Source organism: Lissotriton vulgaris, chromosome 5 (assembly GCF_964263255.1).
Source record: "Lissotriton vulgaris chromosome 5, aLisVul1.2, whole genome shotgun sequence".
NCBI classification, from domain to species: Eukaryota; Metazoa; Chordata; class Amphibia; order Caudata; family Salamandridae; genus Lissotriton; species Lissotriton vulgaris.
This window is the reverse complement of record NC_141693.1, coordinates 1,267,876,593-1,267,896,856: the sequence shown is the minus strand read 5'-3', so window position 1 is coordinate 1,267,896,856 and position 20,264 is coordinate 1,267,876,593. Positions and strand designations below refer to the sequence as shown.

General features: G+C 39.8%; 1 protein-coding gene across 1 annotated transcript in view; it reads left to right on the top strand.

The window, feature by feature from the left end:
• LMOD1 (leiomodin 1) overlaps positions 1-20,264 on the top strand; it is a 183,738-nt gene that overhangs the window by 117,000 nt on the left and 46,474 nt on the right. Inside the window, exon 2 of the mRNA XM_086923111.1 lies at positions 16,348-17,883. Within this exon, the coding sequence (XP_086779237.1) occupies positions 16,348-17,883 (1,536 nt within the window). The remainder of the gene's footprint in view (positions 1-16,347; positions 17,884-20,264) is intronic.

Below are 20,264 nucleotides of genomic sequence, written 5' to 3'. Positions count from 1 at the left end.
GTTCTGCTAAACTTTAAATTAACTCTCTGCTCTACTCAAGCCCTTATTTATCTTCTGATCTGCGAGCTGCGAATTTTATTGATTGCTTAAACTTGCTTGGACTTGCGTTTTCAGCTGTTATCCCTGTTTAAGCCTAGTCTCATTTTTAGCAATTGATTCGCCTATTTGACATCGTTTTAACCTTTGAAACGTGGGGATTCATCAGTGTTTAGTTATTGGTGCCGTGCGCGAGAGGCTCGTAGAATTCTTTCAGCTGTTATTCCTGCCAGCGCGACCTTCAATTAAAAGTAAACAAGCGCGAGCAGCCTCTGCTGTCTCTGAAAGTACCGCGAGCCAAGCGCGAGCAACCAAGTAAATACTCAAATGTTAACAAACATGATAACCACGAGCTCAGCCTTTAATTGAATTTAAAACACGCAATTAAATACAAGCGGCGTCATGGCATCTTCGCTCGCGTGCTTGGTAATTGACTGCGACTGAGCTTCAAACACAAGCACGAGCGGCTTAGTCATCGCATCGTCTCTGAATAAACACCTCATTGTGAAAGCGGCGTTCTTGCTGATTGACAGTGATTGAAGACAGTGATTGAAGTTTTTCACGAACGCGATCAGCAGAGCGTTAAAAGACTGTCGCCTCTCAGAATATTGAGACCTCAATCTGAAAAGCGTGTGCAGCTGAGTTTGAAGCCTCATAACAGCGTGTGCAGCTGAGTTTGAAGCCTCATAACAATTTACCGTGTGACTAAAGCGTTTGCAGCCAAGCTTGAAGGGAATTACTACTACGTGCAATCAAGCTTAAAGAAAGGAATTATCACTGAAGGAAGCAAATAGTCTTTTCTACATTATTACATGAAATAAATTTGTGGCACATTTAAACTATAACCAGCATTTACAAAATAATATCCATTATTTTGAAGGATTTTGAATCTTACCTCCTCTTCTTTGCTATCTTCAGCCATCTTCAGCTATTCTGAAAAAATTTCAATACGAAGTATTTGATTGGCTCATACATTTTTGCTTTCTGCATTTTGATTGGGTATTGTACTTCCTGTATATTTTGTTAGACAAGGGCAATAGTTTGCAAAAACAAGTCATAATATTTTTGTTTTTTTTGTTTTACTGAATTAACAATATGCAAAATGTTACAGCTGCTCCATTCTTTTTGTCTAGCCCTGGTGAACCTCCAATTAAATGGAAAAAATGGAAGGTGGTTTTTGAACGTTATGCCAAGGTCTGTGGGACTTCTCTCAGTGCTGAGAGAAAATGTTCTTTATTGCTTCATTGTCTAGGATCTGAAGGCCAAGATATTTTTGATGACTTGCCTGATCTTTCTCCCGCAGACGCTAATAATTTAAATGAATATGAGATTAGTATAAAGAAATTAGATATACACTTTTTGCCCAAAGTTAGTACTATTCTTGAAAGATATCAATTCACTAAATGTATGCAAAATGATGAAGAAACCATTGAATCCTATGTAACCCGTTTAAGAAAGCTTGCATCCTCATGCAAATTTGGAGCATTAATTGATGAACGTATTCGTGATCAATTTATGTTTGGTTGTGGGATAGAAAAAGTTCGAGATGAGTTATGGCTAAAGGATGAGCCATCTCTTGATGAAGTATTAACTATTGCCAAGCGTATTGAGCATTCTCTTAAATGTGTGGCTATAATCAAAAAGAATGCTGAAAAAGAAAATAAAGTCCAGGTGGTAAGAACTAAAAATGATAAATATGTTAAAGATGCCTCTAGACCAGAGTTAAAAAAATCTGGTTCTGATCTCAAATGTTTCAGATGCGGCAAACCAGGTCATCTAGCAAATGACAAGAAATGTCCTGCTCTAAAACAAACATGTTCCAAATGTAAGTTAAAGGGTCATGTTTCTTCTCTGTGCAAAACAAAAATTAGATCTAAGGTAAAGGAGGTAGATATTTTTGAAAAAACTTCTTCAGGATCTGATTGTGATATTGAAGTGGTTCATGCCATTGGCGATGGTGGGGTCTCACGTAAAAAACCTGATCCTATTGATGAAATATTAGTTGAGGGTGAAAAAACTAAAGTTTTATTTGATTCTGGTGCCAAAATTACCATTGTTTCTGATGAATTTTTCACCAAAAAGTTGAAAGGTAAGGTTTCTCTTATGAAACCTGACATTATTCCATTGGGATATGACAAAAAACCAATAAAACTACATGGTTATTTTATGGGTCTCATAGAGTATAAGTCTAGGTATGTAGCCGGTAAAGTGTATGTCTCAAAGAAAGGTGACAGTTTAATCAGCTGGTTTCATTTAGGTGATATGGGTGTATATTTAGATCCTAATGCCACTCCTTGCATACAATTAAGAGACAGGGTTCTCAATGTTACAAATGAAGAGGAAAAACTGATTGAAGACAAGGAATCAATTGAAGGGAAGTTAGTAGAGGACAAACATGTTATAAATGATGAAGAAAAACTAATTGATGACAAGAAATCAATTGAAGGGAAGTCATTAGAAGATAAATTCACATGTGGATTAAAAAAGAAATTTCCCAATGTTTTTAAAGAAACTCTAGGTTGTCTCAAAGGTTATCAACATAAGATAAGGGTTAGAGATGACTCTGTTCCGGTAAGCTGTAAAGTCCGGAGTGTACCTTTAGCTGTAAAAGAAGATATGAAAGTAGAAATTGGGAAACTCATTGAAAATGGCATAATTGAAGAAATAGAGGGCTGTGAATGGATGGCCCCAGTTGTCGCAGCGCGAAAACCAAATGGAGATTTGCGCTTATGCATTGACCTCAGGCAATTAAACAAATGTGTAATTGTTGATAGATATCCTTTACCTAATATTGCAGAGTTATTAGTTTTATTAGGAAATGCCAAAGTCTTTAGCACAATAGATCTTACCTCTGCCTATCACCAAATTGAATTAGAGGAGTCTTGCAGAGATCTTACTTCTTTCATTACGCCTTTTGGCACCTATAGATTCAAAAGGATGCCATTTGACTTAGTCTCTGCTTCTTCTGTGTTTCAGCGGGTTATGGCAAAAGTGTTAAAAGATGTTTCTGGAGTTTGTATATATCAAGATGATGTGTTAATCTTTGCAGATAATATTTCTGATCATGATGCAACATTGAATGTGGTATTAGAAAGATTCTGTAAACACAATCTCATTGTAAAAGCAAGTAAATGTAAGTTTAGGTCTGATTCCATTAATTACTTAGGACATAACATTTCACGTGATGGCGTAAAACCTAAATCCGAGTTGGTAGACACTATAAACAAAATGGTGGCACCGGAAAATAAATCTGAACTCATGAAGCTGTTAGGCATGATAGAATATTATGCAAAATTCGTCAAAGGATTTGCTGAATTAACAGTAAACATGAGGTGTTTGTTGAGGAAAGGTGTGGAATTTGAGTGGTCTGAGGAATGTCAGAACGAGTTTGTTAAAATCAAACAAAGATTAAACAGTGCCCCTGTGTTGAAAAGCTTTAACCCTAAATTCAAGTCTATTCTAGTCACTGATGCGAGTGAAAAAGGATTGGGTGCCGTTTTGAAGCAGAATGGTCCAGAAGGCATGCAAACCATAATGTTTCTGTCTAGGAGTTTGAGGGATGCTGAGACTCGTTATTCTGTTGTAGAGAGGGAAGCATTGGCTGTGTTTTGGGCAATAAGGAAGCTAAAGAAATTTCTTTGGGGTTTGGTCTTCGATGTTTATACTGATCATAAACCCTTAGTGGAGATTTTTAGCAAGAAAGGTTTGGATCTGGTATCTGGCAGGATATCAAAGTGGGTTATTGGTCTACAGGAGTATAGTTTTGGTATTCAATACATTCCAGGTGTTGACAATGGAATAGCAGATGTTCTCTCTCGGTTGGTTCCTAGTGGAGAGTTGGAAAACGATTGTTTGGATTTAGATGATGAATTGGTGTGTGCTGTGGATTATGAATTTCTATCTGAGAAAAAATGGTCTGAGGAGTTAGCAAAAGACGTTACTCTATGTGAAATTATATCTTTATTGAGAACTGGTTGGGTCAGCTGCAAAGTTGGTTCTGTTCTGACTAAACCTTTTTGGACGGTACGCAGTGAATTATCGGTTGATAATGACCTACTGTTTCGTGGGACGAGGTTGATCCCTCCATCTAGTCTCAGAAAGGACTTGATAGATTTGGTCCATGTTGCTCATTCAGGTTTATCCAAAAGTAAGGAGAGGCTTCGCATGTCTTATTGGTGGCCGGGTATGGATAAAATGGTTGAAAGGGTAATTAGGGATTGTATTCATTGTAATGTCAGTGACAAGTCTTACAGTGCACACACACAACCGATGTTCTTAAGAAGAAGACCAAATGGTCCTTGGCAGGACATAGCTCTAGATCTTGTGGGTCCCATACAACATAGAGATTCTCAAGTTTTCATTCTAGTGGTTATAGACATGTACTCACGATGGCCAGAGGTGTTTTTTTTGTCAGGAATCGATTCGAGTAGAATTATTCAATGTTTGAGTGAGTTGTTCTGTAGAGAAGGTCTTCCGGTAACCATTTTGTCAGATAATGGTGTTCAGTTTGTTTCCAAAGAAATGGAACATTATTTATCTTCTAAGGGTATTACACACAAGACCTGTTCTCTTTACCACCCCGAGGCCAACGGTATGGTTGAGAGATTTAATAAAGTAATTAAGGACACTATTAGTTTAGCCAAAAACTTGTCCTCTGACTGGAAGAAATGTGTTTTGGAAAAGATAGAGGAATACCGTTATACTCCTCATGCCACAACTGGTAAGACTCCATTTTTGTTGTTTCGTGGGAGAATTCCGAACACTCAGGTTGAACCTTTCTGGGTTAATAGGTATGAAGTGTCCAAGGGTAAAGAATGTGTGTGCAACAATGATGAAATTCTTGAAAATGAGAAGGATAAGGCGGAACGTAGAAAAGCGTATTTTGATGTTAAAAAAAATGTCAAAAAAACTGTTGTTTGTGTTGGAGATATGGTCATGGTGAGACGACCTGGCATGGTGGGTTCTTCTGAAACAAAGTTCATGAAGCCTATTAAAGTTATTAAAATTTTCAACAATGCAGTGCAAACCCAAGATCATCGTATATGGAATCTAAATAGAGTTGTTGTTGTTAGAAGGAAATTGCAAGATGGACCGATTTTTGATTCCAAGGAAAAGAATTTGGAGAAAAGTAGAGCAAATGTTTCTGGTAATATTAGGTCTTCTACACGTGTGTCTAAAAGGCCTAGTTATCTTACTGATTTTGTATAATATGTACATCTTGTTATATTGTGTATTTAGTATATCTTATTTATTTATTTATTCTTACATTCTTATTTGTTTTGAGGGAGGAGGATGTGTGATATTTAGCACTGCAGCTTTAATAGAATCTCAAGTACATCACTAGCCATGTCAATGCTAGTGTCATAGAAATGTTCTATTTGTTGTCAGTTGATGTCTGCTGGCATTGTATGTGGATGGGATCTTTTATTCCTGGATTAAAACTTCATTTAAAGAACCATATTCTCTCCTGGAATTATTGAGAATACTTCACCTTGCCTCTCGTGGATGGCGTAATCAGTATTAAAGACTCTTTGGTTACAGACACATCAATGAGGATATAATATGAAATTGAGCGGCAACCAGAGTTTTCAATTATTAACAGCTAACACTTTTGCTGAAATATGGAGAAGACTGATGAGTTAGTTTTGAAAGTGTTGCTTTCTTTTCTTCTTCAAACAGAAAAATCCATGCAGCCAACAAGTTTCACCTAAACATAGGATTTTTCAGGGCTGCAAACATGTCAAGAAAATACATATAAATAATCTGTTTAAGACATGTAAACCGCGTTAGAATTAGATAAGTGATATGCTCAATACCAAAACAAACATAAAGAATGTGAGAAGAAAAGGCCCAGACATAAGGAACAGTTAATAATTACATGATCTAAAACAACCTTATTGTCTTTTGTCACGTAGATACAACATATAGTGATAGCCACAGTAAGAAGACACATCTCTCTATGGTTATTGTTATGATAGGACAGACACACAGACATTACCACATCAAACGGATAAATCTCAACCACAACATATATCATAGTTTTATACATTTATGGAGTGTTCTTTTTGGTGTCCCATATATGTAGTGCAAGGGAGAGACTCAGTTTTTTTATATATGTAGGAAGGGTGGGAAGAGACAGAGGGATAAAGAGAGGGTAGGTTCCTTGTAGTTCTTCTAGTAGGTCAAATCCAACCAACCGGTTGTGAAAAGCATGGAAAAAGAGAAAAAGGGAGTACAGCCATAAGAGACTGGAAAAGTCAGAAATAGATAAGTAAATAGTAAGAAAAGAAGAATGGTAACCATAACATAAGCTTTGTCTGTGCCAGAAATGTTAGAGAAATAACCCCACTCGGCCCGGCAGTGGAGCATGTGAACTAAGAAAGTTACTAATGGCCAAGTGTCCAAGGACCATTTAAATTCAGTCGTACCAGTGTTTATATGTTCACTTCGGTGATGTGTTGAGTAAGAAACCATGTCACGCTGTAACAACGACCATCAGTGTCATACTAGTATAAGACTGTAAATACATTAAATATTGATTGATCTAACCCATGGTTCTACTTTCCAATGAACAAGAATATCTGTAGTTAAATGCTGTTGTCTGTGATCCACATCCCAAGGTTTCCCTTAAGTCACCCTGTTCACATGCAATAAACATCATGCCTACTGTTGATGTGTAAAAGTGTCATATCTAAAGAGTGGTGAACCGATTCCCATATAATCCAACTGTCCTTAATCCAACATTCAGAAAGAATAGTACTGCCACAAAATTTAGAAATCGTCAAGGACTAATTCCTGATGAGTCTTTATATTTGGTAAAACACTGAAGCACAAGTGTCAACATCTGATTAGAATCCAGAAGTATATGAATTGCTCAGAATTCCTTGGTACTTATAAATGAAACGCTATGCAAAGAGAAGGAAGCAAAAAGCAGACATAAATGCCTAAACAATTTCTATATCACTATCAAATGAGAGCGAGAGAGGACTAGGTAGCTAGTCCGTATCCCCGAGGTTTTATATGTGGGATCAAAAAGGACTAGCCTACTTGTGAATTTACATAGACTCAAGACTGTAAGACAGAGTACAAACCCTTTTGGTTGTGCATGAAGCCCTCACCCACCAACCTGGTTGGTAACATGCTTCATCATCGGGCCCATCCAGTGACACCGAGTGTGTCCCACGTGTGCTTCGACTCCTGAATACAGCGGAGCAGGTATGTTTCTGAGTGGGCAGTGTAGTGACATGAAAGTGAAAATTTAAAAGCTATACAGGGATCCCAGTACCCGAGGGTAAATTATATTTTAATAACTGGGTCACTGTTAGCATTAAAAAAGGCTGTTGGATGTAATAGGAGTGTTAATTAGGGTCTCCTATATCCAGGTGTGGTCTACATGTTTCAGCCATGCCTTTATGATTAAAACGGGCTTTCCTCAGGACCGAAGTATGTAGGTGCAAAGTACTTAATTTTAAGTGATTGTGTCATTTTGAAAAATGTGTAGCACTTGCTACGGTGCTTTACATGTGTGAGGGGGATTCCCTCTTAGAGCATTAGTTGGCTTGTTTCCAAAGTTGCCACATGGAGTAGTCCGGCAGAGCAGTGGACCGAAACTTTCGGTCAGTGTCTGCATTGAACCTCTTGTTGTCTATGCGGCCTCCGCTTGTTGCCAAATTTGCCCCTTGGAGTAGTCCGGCAGAGGAGTGGACCGAAACTTATGGTCAGTGTCTGCGTTGAACCTCTTGTTTTCTATTGCGGCCTCCGTAAATTTGGCAACAAGCCAACTATTGCTCTAAGAGGGAATACGTCCAGTGCATGCTTGATTGGACGTATCCGTAGTGGTGAACAGTCAAAATATCGAATTTTAAATATCGATATGGAAAATATTGAGTTTTAAATATCAAGTGGACATAGTATCGACTTTAAAAAATATAGCGGTGCAGAATATCGAAATGCAGGTAGGATATATAGTTTTTTATATCGAAGTTAATAATATAGACACTAATAATATATTTGTTGAAAATATTGGTTTTTAATGTTTTAAGTGTTAGTATATTTGTTAAAAGTATTTTATTTTTGTAATGTATGTTTGAATTTTTTTAAAGTAATGAATTTTATGTTAATTGATTTTTGTGTAATTTAATTCCGTAACGGGTTGTGGGTTTATAAGGGTATAGGGTGGGAAGTAATTTAATTATAATATATTTTTTAAGACTTATTTAGAATTAATTAATTGTATTTTAATTACTTTTTGAGTAATTTAAATCTGTAGCGGGTAGTGGGTTTATAGGGGAATACGATGGGAAGTAATTTAATTGAAATTAATTCATTAATTATTTTATTAATTAATTTAGTATTTAATCATTTATATTGTTAATTAAGTTAAATCATTTTTTATTAATTATAAATTGATTATTAACAATTAATAACTGGTCATTATGTTCATTTATTATTAATTATTAATTAATTAGATCATTAATAATAATAATGAATTTGTAAATATGATAATTGTGTACTTTTATTAGGAGTGTGTTGAGGGTTGATAGGGGAGTAGGGTAGGAAGTAATTTCGTTTTCATGTAATTTTTATTATTTTGTATATTATATTTATTAGAAGTTATTTTTTAGTGTTAATTGATTTAGATTTCATGGTTATTAATTTTATTGTTAATCGTTATTAGTTAATTAATTGTTCATTAATTATGTTAATTTATTAACATTTTACAATATTATAGGTGATGTTAATAGGGGGAAAATGGTGGGAGGTAAATTCATTTTGAAAAAATAATTACTTGTTAATTCATGTTAATTGCATTGCTGGAGTGGGTATACTAAATGATTCCCCTGCACTATAAAACACTTTCCCTACTGGTGTACTCACTGGAGTGGGAATAGTAATTTGTTCCCACCTGCTATCCAACACTTTCCCTACTGGTGCACTCACCGGAGTGGGAATAGGGATTTTTACCCTCCTGCTATCCAACACTTTCCCTACTTTTGCACTCTCTGAAGTGGGAATAGTAATTTTTACCCACCTGCTATCCGACACTTCCCTACTGTTGCACTCACTGGGGTGGGAATAGTCATTTTTACCCTACCCCTATCCAACACTTCCCCCACTGTTGCACTCACTGGAGTTGGAATAGTAATGTTTACCCTACCGCTATCCAACACGTTCTCTACACTTACACTTGGTGGAGTGGGAGTAGTACATTATTCCCACCCGCTATCCAACACTTTCCCTACTGTTGCACTCACTGGAGTGTAAATAGTAATTTTTATCTACCCACTATCCAATACTTTCCCTCCTGTTGCACTCACAGAAGTGGGAATAGTAATTTTTATCCTCCCGCTATCCAACTCTTTCCCTACTTTTGCACTCACTGGAGTGGGAATAGTCCTTTTTATCCACCCGCTATCCAACACTTTCCCTACTGTACCACTCGCTTGAGTGGGAATAGTAATTGTATCCCCTACGCTATGCAACATTTTTAGTATTGTTGTTATATTTAATGTAGTGTAAAATATTATTTAAAAAAAATATTTATTTTAGCGTTTTAACTTACTATATATAATTTATTTTTATATTTGTATTAAAGGTTTATAGGTATATATATATACATGTATCCACACGAAAGTTTGCCACATATGAAGATGCCAACCCGCAGTGAAGTTAAATGTCTTTAATGGTGAGACGAAAACTACGCACCGCGTGCAGGCGCATTGGCCCCCCCAACCCACTTGGACAATATTATTATTAAGCTGTTTTATAGCGCGCACAATTACTCCGGAGTATCCTGGCGCGGAAAGAGGGGAACAGTAGACGCAGAGCATAGATCAACCAACATACTAGACAGCTATTCTAAACAGGTGAGTCTTCAGCGCTTTTTTAAAAGCAGTGAATTCGTCAATGCAGCGTAGAGCCGCAGGGAGGGCGTTCCATGCGCGCGCGGCCTTTACAGTCACAGAGTGGCCTCCCAGCCGAACACGCTGGAAGCGCGGGACCAGCAGCAGATGTTGAGCTGCTGAGCGTAAATCTCTGTTAGGGAAGTACCGCATGAAACGTTTCATCAGATAGGCAGGTCCACACCCATTGATGGCTTTATGGGCCAGAGTCAGAATTTTGAAAGTAATTCGATGCTGTACCGGCAGCCAATGCAGGCTCTCCAGATAACTTCTAACACTGATCCGCCTGGAGATATTCCCCAAAAGTCTGGCGGTGGCGTTTTGAATAATCTGGAGCCGCCCGATCAGATAGGCCGGTGAGCCACTGAACAGGGCATTGGCGTAGTCCAGACGCGCGAGAATTAAAGCTCTCGCGACTGACTCGCAGGCCGGGGCAGGCAGATAAGGGAAACATTTTCTAAGAGACTTCAGAGTCCCAAAGCAGCCACCAGTGAGCCTCTTGATGTGCCCCTCAAAGCGGAGGTCTTCCCCAAACCAGACCCCAAGGTTTTTAGCCAAGGTGTTAGAGGCACATGGTGCAGGAAAGCCAACCGGCCACAGTAGGGATCGAAAATCAGGGGGGAACTGGCCATAGAGCAGGATTTCGGTCTTGTCCTCGTTGCACTTCAATTGAGCAGACGCTAACCAATTGAAGACTGAGGACAGACAGTTCTGAATCTGCTCAGTGGCAAGCGCATCTCCAGGCCAGGTAAACAACAACTGCGTGTCGTCCGCGTAGGCTATAACTTTGGCTCCCAGATGTTCTGCTAGTTCAATCAGAGGTGTCAAATATATATTAAAGAGCAGAGGGCTCAGAGTCGAGCCCTGTGGGACTCCTGTCACGAGAGGTCTCGCCGAAGAGGAGTAAGGGGGAAGCCAAATCTGTTGGGATCTAGCCGACAGAAATGAGCTCAGCCAATCTAATGCAAGACCTCCAATGCCAATGTCGGCAAGCCTGGTCAGGAGGCGTTGGTGGGGAACCGTGTCAAACGCGGCAGAGAGGTCCAATAAAATTAGAGCCGCTCTGCCGCCACCATCCAAACACTCTCTGACCGCCTCCGAGATTTCCACAAGAGACGATTCAGTGCTGTAGGCAGCACGGAACCCGGACTGTGCCTCATGCAGAGCTCCGGAGCTTTCCACAAACTTGTTAAGCTGCTGGAAGGCCAGTTTCTCTCCAATTTTTGCCAAAGCAGGGAGCAGCGATATCTGACGGTAGTTAGTCAGAACCGCCGGATCAGCACCAGCCTTTTTAAGGAGGGGCAGAAGTTTGGCTTGTTTCCACTCAGAAGGCAGGCTGGCTGAATTAAATGAAAGGCCGACTAAGTGTGATACCTCCTGAACAACTACGTACAATACTTTGGCTGATCACGGGGTGTTCTACGACCCTTACAGAAAGAATACCCTGGCGGAACTACAAGCACCAACATGCTCTTCTGCACACGCCCACACTGGGCGGTGCTTGGAAACATTATCAGGTGTTCCCCAGTTGGTCTGCGAACAATCCCTGCCTGCCTGTGAACAAGAACACGCCAGTGTTTGAAACGCGTTAGGCTTCCTGATATTTTGGAATGGTGCTCTGCTACTGCACGTTGTCAGTCCCCCATTAAAGACTTTTAACTTCACTGCAGGTTGGCATCTTCATATGTGGCAAACTTTCGTGTGGATAGATAAATATATATATATATAAATAAATATATATATATATATATATATATATATACATATATGTTATTATATTTTAAATGATGTTTTTATTTATTTAAAAAAATTATTAAGTTAAGAAATATACCAAAAGAATGCATGTTTTTTTACATTGCATGTATTATTTATACATTTTATCGTTTTATAATTCTTTTTAAGATAGCTTTACTTAATTATATTTATTATTTATTCATGTTATATTACTTTTAAGACATTTAAAAAAGTCGATATTTTAGCAAACTATATTATTACCAACGATATTTAGGATTCAATATTTTTGTACTTATTTGTTTCTAGATAGGAAGTCGATAGTCTGTCACTCGATATTTTTTCCTCGATATTGTGGCTGCTCGATATTCTTCTCCTCTATATTCTGTCAGGGATCCATTCGTAGTTACTCAAAGCACAGGTGCTGTGTTAGAAAGTTGTAATATAGAAAACTTTAATCCAGGCAAGACTATTCCAAATGTTACACAACTGTGAGTGGAATGTTTATTTTGTAGCTCACCTGTTTCTAAGTCCTGTGAGTATCTATCTAGATAAAGGTTTGCTAGGGTCGTGGCGTGAATGATAAATATCCCACAAGCGTTACTTGTTGATGCGACATGTGAGCAACATCAGTGTAGTGTGTTGTGAGTTATCAAGTTAAATGGTGTTACAAAACTGTGTACAACACCCCCCCTAGTATCAAGGCAGTGAATATTTTTGATACCGACCAACGCAGAGAAATTCCCACAGCAACTGTTCTAAATTATTCTCAAATACGAAGCATGGACATATGATACAAGGCACCCATTTTCAAAACCTGGCACCAGGTATTTGAGTCCAAGTTTGGAAAGGTCTTGGCGTGGATGCCTAAGATACCACAGGCGTTATTTATAAGTCGGCCTGTGAGCAACTACGCTGTAGTATGTTATGGGTTGTCATCTAGATTTGAAATTACGACATTACTAAAATTAATTCAAACAACTTAGACTTTTTACACCGGAATGAGGGAGATATTTGTACATTAAAAGAAATTGTGTCTTCATCCAGGACAGCATCATGGGAGAAAATAATGTTATTGATAATTCATCAGATCAATGCAGAGGAGCAGGGTTACATTACCTTAAAACTCACCACAGTCTCTAATACCAGTATGGCACCACCAAAAAATGATTTATATTGAGACTAAAATATGCCACCATCCTTTGTGTGTTCCTTTTGCGACCTTAAAAAACCAGGTCTCCTCTGAAGGGCATTAAAATAGGAACACAATGGTGGCAATTCATCAAAAAACCTATCCAAAACAAATGATTCCTGTATCCTTCCACCGAAATAGTACCATAAAAAACACCATATAACAATTATATGAATATCACCTAAAATGTTATGGGTCTGATTAACACTAGAAAAAATACTCCTAGGTAGGTTTCGAATTAGGTGAAGTAGGGTCGTTCCTCTCCAATAGCTACTTTTCTCCTTGGATAATATTGCTTAAGTATCAGAATAATATCGTTATCATCTAGGAGGCTGCACCTTCCTTTGGTTTTATTAACACTCCTCCTGGGTAGACCTAAAAACTTTGCGTAAAATATTAAATTAACTGGGTAGCTGCTCCTCCTTGGCTGCACCCTTGTCTCTTGTGGATAGCATAATCAGTACTAAAGTTGGCAAAACGTTTTAGGACTCTTTGTTACTATCCTAGTTTTCTATTTCTTCTCTTTTTCTCATACCTAACAAAGGCCTAAAAATAAACCAGATTCACGCCCCTGGGATGGTTCCCCACAATTCTGACTGTTTTCCTATAACTTACACCCAGCTCTCTATACTGGTTCTTCTCTGCCCCCTACCCTCGATGTCTTCCAAATCCTCTTAGCCTGCCTTGTTCTTTTCTACCTCATTCTTCTCCTTCATCCATGTAACTCTGGTCCTTTCATCTCCTCCTAAATTTACTGGCAACCACAAGCAGCCAAATAACTCAAAGCTCTTTTTTGAGGCCAAGACACAAAGCACCTCACTCGCTTTGGACCCTGCCTTGCTGTAGGCATGTGTCCATTGTTTACATTCCTCCTCCCACTTTTTGCCTTGTAAATGATGCAATTTCGAAGTGCACTGGGTTCCTGCTAACCATGTCCTCACTGCCGGAGCTCTTTTTCAAATCTCTACAATTGTTTCCCCCAATTGTTAAACTCTTTCACATCCTCTGTAAGTCCCTATTAAGTGGTACCCTTTGTACCTAGGGCTTGAGGTACTGAAGAAGGTCCCTGTGGTCTGCAGCAGGAATTATTGTACTCTAAGGGACCCCTCACCAAGTGCATGCCAGGCTGCCATTGCGGAGTGTGTGTCTTGTTCCAGACAAAAGTGAAAGCACAACATGTCACTCAGCCCTGTGTGCCATGACCCCTCCTACTGCACGTAGTGATTGTAAGTCACCCCTGCAGCAGGTCTAATAGCTCTAAGGCAGGGTGCTTAATACTACATGTGAGGGCATACCTGCATGAGCAGATATGCCCCTGTGCTGGTCAGTCCTATTACTGCCAGTACAAGTGACCAGGGAAGTTATTGTAGAAACATGTGCTGGACACTGGTGAAAATGAGTACACCAGCTACATAATGGCCTCACTGAAGATAGGGATGTTAGGTATATTGATAAACCTGATTTCAGTGTTGGATTCATCAATACATGCACACACAGGGCTCCCCTGAAAACTCACCAAGCTCTGGTGTACTCACTGACTTGTCTCTGCCAGCCTACCACTAGAGACACTGTTCTGACATCCTAGGGTGAGAGCCTTTTGCTCTCCATTGACCCAGAACAAAAGAATGTCTGGTATGAGAGGGTCACATCTCCTCCCACAGGAGGACCTGCTGATTAGCCTTCCTAGGGTGTGAAGCTTTGAAGATCTGCCACCTTTAAAATGCATATCTGACTTCCCTCACAGGGGAGGAAGCTGAGCCCCTTGTCCAAGACCCCCTTTGGCACCTGGACAGGTGGGGCAATTAGCTAGTTAGGTAGGTGTTGCCACCCCCAGGTTAATACAAGCCCTAAGGTGTGCTAAACTGAGGGGGACATGACTTTTCAAAAGTAGCTTTCTTTGTGATGGTCTAAGTAGGAATTCTGAGACAGGGTTGTGCCAACTTCTAGCAGGAAGTGGCCATATATGGGACATCGTGACCCCAGGGGTAGGTAGTCCATTGGTTTCTCACCCACACTCCCCTAGTGCCCCATAATTCAGTATTCAGGGGAGTTACTGGCACCAGAGAATCAGGTCCTGACAACCTGAAAAAAAGACTAATGTGAAGATTTGCACAGCAAAAACAGAAGTCCCATCACCTGACTTGGCATCAACCGTGCTGGCCTGCCTTTAGCCTTCAACAGTTGCTCCAGAAGCCTACTTGTCCTGTGCTGATTACCCAAAGCCTGGGAGACCTGCCATCCTTCATTCAGCTTAAATTGCAAACTCATAATTTTCATGCAAACTCAAACCATGCCAACATTATTATTGAGTGGTATATTGGGACTTGTATAGCTCCATACATCATTGCTGCCCCCTTAATAGTTCTGCTCAAATTTTAACAAAACCAAAAGAAAGCTAATCATATTAAAGTCGGACAGTTTTTGTACAGGTTCATCAAAATGGTGCCACATTTATTTGCAAATGAACACTCTTTGACCCCCAAACCCTTGAAATCTGGTTCCCATATGAACCTGCAGAAAAACAAAAGAAATAAGACCAGACTAAGTATGCTAGATATCTGCCAAAGTTTATGTAGATCCATCAAATGGTTCTAAAGTTATTAGTAAATCAAAAATGTACTAAATTGCGTTTACAAAACTAGTGTGCCCGATGCGTTTCTGCCTTCCACTGGCACTAAAATCTACACAGTGGCCTCTCCTATACATATGGCGTCATGACTGGGTAGTTATAGTTAGGACGAAAAGTCCCACTGGAAAGGCGTTGTAATTGACAGGATTCGGAAATCAACTAATCACAGCTTGAAATGGCAGAGATATACAGAAGTGTTAACTCTTTCAAGCCCACACAGCGCCTTTTTCAAATATCTATTTCTTAAACTACGGTACTGACCGGATTATCACCAAGCCAACAGAAGTGCATTTTCTGAGTAAAGTTCTACTTTCATTCCAGAAATCTACACTATAATTGGCAATCTGGACTTAATCTAAATAAGCAAAGTGACTGTTAAAATTGGTGCAGACTTGTCCAGCGGGTCAAATGTTATAGGCAAGTCAAAAAGCGCTGTTTTAAGGAAAAGCTGTTCTGAGCCATAACTCCTCTCAATATGTTTATACAAAGTGTTTCTGTCGCTGGAATAAAAAAAAAAACAACAGTGCACTCAAAGAGGCCAGGATAAATCTTCATTTAATTTAGGTCGCAATGTTTGTTTCCCATGACAAGTCTACAGTCTGACCCAATGTGTATTGGCTTTCGCAGGACCCTTAATCACAGATGGTATATATGATATGCAATTGTTGCATTTTATACATAATATGTAAACTCTATCACACAGTATGTGATCATGTAGTACTATGTATGAACAATCTCACGAGTACACAGTGAAAATCTTTAATTTGCTTTTCTCAACTCAAAAGATTGATGCAAACATTGTAAAGAATGCATTATTTAAACCATTCATTGGCATGATTTTTATGTCTTATATTTAGGATGGCAAAAAAACAGACTCAAAGAAAGATGCAAAGCACATAGAAGAAAGAAACAAAGAAACTCGGCCCAGAGACTTTGACAGAAAGCAAAAAGCAGACGTGGGAATTGAGGCGAAAAAAGCAGAATTAGGCACGAAGACCAGCATAAAGGAAAAGCAAGAACGATTTAGCAAAATACAAGATAAATCAAAAGAGAAGATTGGGGAAGTTACTGAAAGGGGGAGGCTTAATAAAACCTGGGACAAAACACCCACAGAAGACAAACACAAGGCCAAGGCTGAAAATGAGAAGCAAAGTGATAGAAAAGGTGCAGAAGACATGCTCCAGAAGACTGCCAACAAGACGGAGAAGCCTGCAGAGAAAAGGGATATTTTGGGAAGTAGGACAAAGGTCACTGACAAAAATAATCTTAAAACTGTCAATGACAAAGAAAATGCCAAAAAGGTCATAAATGACAAAAATATTGAAGAAAAGCCTCAACCACTAAAAGTAGATGAGAAAGACACTGGCAAGAAAAAATCTGTAGAGCCTACCAAAGACACCACAGACAAAAACAAGGCATCTGCACCTGAAATTCTCAAAACAATGCCCAACGAAACTGGTGAAGCAAGCCCAGTGGAAATAGTTGTAGACAATCTCACTGATCAAAACAAAGAAGATGAAGCTTCTAGTATCTTTGATGAAGACTTAGAAAAGGTAAAAAACAATGATCCAGAGCTAACAGAACTCAATGTCAATAACTCAGATTGTATCAATATTGAAACACTAATGAGCTTCACAGAGGCCTTGGAGTTTAACACTGTGGTTAAGGTGTTTGCTTTGGCCAACACTCGTGCTGATGACCACATTGCACTTGCCATTGCAGCAATGCTAAAGTCAAACAAGACTCTTCTCAGTATCAACCTAGACTCAAATCACATCACAGGCAAAGGTATTTTGGCTATCTTCAGGGCATTGCAGCATAACAACACCCTAACAGAATTACGTTTTCATAACCAGAGACATATTTGTGGTGGTAAGACAGAAATGGAGATTGCCAAGATGTTGAAAGAAAACACAACTTTGTTAAAGCTTGGGTATCATTTTGAGCTGGCAGGTCCACGGATGACCGTAACAAACCTATTGAGTCGGAATATGGACAAGCAGAGGCAGAAACGCATGCAAGAACAGAAACAGAAACAGGCCCAAGCCCAGGCACAGGAAGAAGTGGAGAAAAAAACCTGTCTTGAGGTGCCCAAGATTGTTGGCCTGCCCAAAGGATCTCCAAAGCCTTCTCCTCAGCCATCTCCCAAATCTTCCCCATATTCTTCTCCAAAGAGTACTCCTAAGAAAGGTGGAGTGCCAGTCGCCCCACCACCACCACCCCCACCTCCCCTTGCACCTCTGGCTCCACCTTTGATTAATGAGAACATCCGCAATTCACTGTCTCCAGCAACTCAGAGGAAATTAGTAGATAAAGTGGGCCCATCAGAGAAAAACTCTAGAGATCAGCTTTTGGACGCTATTAGATGCAGCAACATCAAAAAGCTCAAAAAGGTGAGTGTCACTTTTATAAACATGCATGTTTGCTGCACTGGTTCTTGGTTCTAATTATTGTGATAAAAGTACAACATAGGATGTTGGTTGTGAGGAAAATGGTAGAAATGAAGCTGGATAGCTGGATATTTTTAATTTCTAGTAGGTGCTTTACATAGTTAGATTCAGAGCTCTTTCTTCATTTATAGCCTCTCCATTTGTTGCCCAAAGCATTAAACATAGTAGGAAAGGAACAAGGGAACTCTACTCACGCGGAACCAGGGTAATAAACTTATTATCAAAAGATAAAGACTCCCGTGGACACTTAATGAAGTAGTCTCGATGTATATGAGCACAATGGTAATATATTGGTGTCGTAATTGGCCCGTTCGCATTAGCGATTAGCTGAACCTACACGTGGTCCTCCTTAACTTGGCTATATATGATAACGCCATTTTGAATGTTACGGCGGCCATCTTAGATCATGAGCGGCCTCGTGGCCGACGTGCCCTTTAGTCCGTTGTCCGTTCCACTGGCCATGCTTGTCTGCCCAGCAACAGGCTATTTTTAGTACTGGTCAAGCCGCACATGCGCAGCTCCCACTGACCCGTAGATCTTCAGGAATGTGCACCAAACTGACCGGCGGAGTTGTGCCCCCTCCAATGAGCTGGCAGTATTCCAAAACATGACCATATATGTCTCGAGAATGTGTCTTAAACTTGTGCCGCCTATCTTTTATTGCCCCAAAACTGTATATAAAATGAGGTCGCACCGATGTTCGGGGTGATACCTCTTGCATTACCGAAGGGTGCTGTTTGAGTGTACCACCACCCCATGGGGTCTTAATAAACTTGTTCTTTGCCTTTTACAGTTTCCGTGCCAACAGTTCTTGAGTGTGAGTGGGTTATCTCCGGAGCGTGTAGGCCTTGGGAACCCCGAAATACTTCATTGGGTTATAGTGATATTGGAGAGAGAAGGAAGCAAATACACCTCTGATTTGTTTATTAATCAAAAATATTTATATAATTCTTGAAATTAAATACTGATGCAAAGTAATACATTTGAACATATAGTTCTGAGTGAAAGTTGTCTCAGTGAAAAACGGAACCTAGAAAATTTGTGAAATATATACAAGGTTTCCAATGCTTCATATAAATGACCATTTACATATATATGTACAGTATACAGTGCTAGATACAGTGATCAGTGCTGGTGAACAATGGTTTGTTTATGCAACTTGTCAACGGTGTTGCGACCTTGTGTGCAGTGTAGGGTCTCTTCAGGACCTATGATCGTAGGGACATCTATGAGAAGATGAGGGATAATGTCAGTATGTGGCTCATTTTAAACAACTGGTATTATGTGGTGGAACTAAGGTTTCATTTGTATAGTACCTGGAAGGCAATGGACCGGCTTGTGTGGAGGGTGTGGTACCCTTCAAAGGATAAGACAGGGATACTCACATGGGTCCCAGCCGGGAGCTACACACGTGAGAAAAATGAGTAATTAGCATTTAAAAAGTGGGGATTGGAGGCATGACATTGTATTGCAACTTGGAACAGACCTGGAAGTTACCCCAAGTTTGAGGTGGGTGGTGAGCAGGCTATTACGTGAATGCGCACAATGTATGGATCCACGTTTGGGAAAGATGGCACGATCAAAGCGCTGGGGAGGGAGCCTGTGCATAGGTAATAGTACGGAGACACTTGTAATGGAGTGAACATATATTTAATAAAGGCTCAGCGCTTACAGGGTTCCGATTCTGAGAGCATGCATGGAAGCAGGCTACTTCCTTCTGTCGTCAATCACGACGAGGCCATACTTTTTTCATATGGAGGGTGAAAATCGGGTAAATGTGTGATGACATGGCCTGGATAGCTTAAGGCAACAAGTGAAAGTTTAGAGTGGCAATATGGTTAAATTACCCTGAAAGTGCATGACCAACACCTCCGGACAATGCTTCAGAAAGGTCTACTGTGGTCTTTTTATTGGCTAAGTGACCCCAAGATGATTCCAGCTGTCCTGTTGCAAATTGTTAGAATGCAGCTGCAGCAGAAGGGTTGTTCGCTATTGTGGAGAGCCAATAGACTCTGCCATTCGCTAATAACCAGTCCCCAGATTCAAAAGGAATCCCTCCACTAACCCATCTCCTCACTTCCGAGCTACAGCATACAGAAGGAACCGAGTGTGACTGGTCAACTGGACTTGCCGCCTCGGAAACCTGCCTGCATTCAATGAGTGGTTGAACACAGATTAATGGACTCTGTGTTTTTTTGTCAACCCGGACAATAATAGTAAGGACGTATTCATGTGCGGTTCCCTGACATGGAGGGGAAGCGGAATTGTTCACATCTTTGCTTTGCGCCTCCTTCCTCTTGGACGGCCTCTCCTCGGCAGTGTTT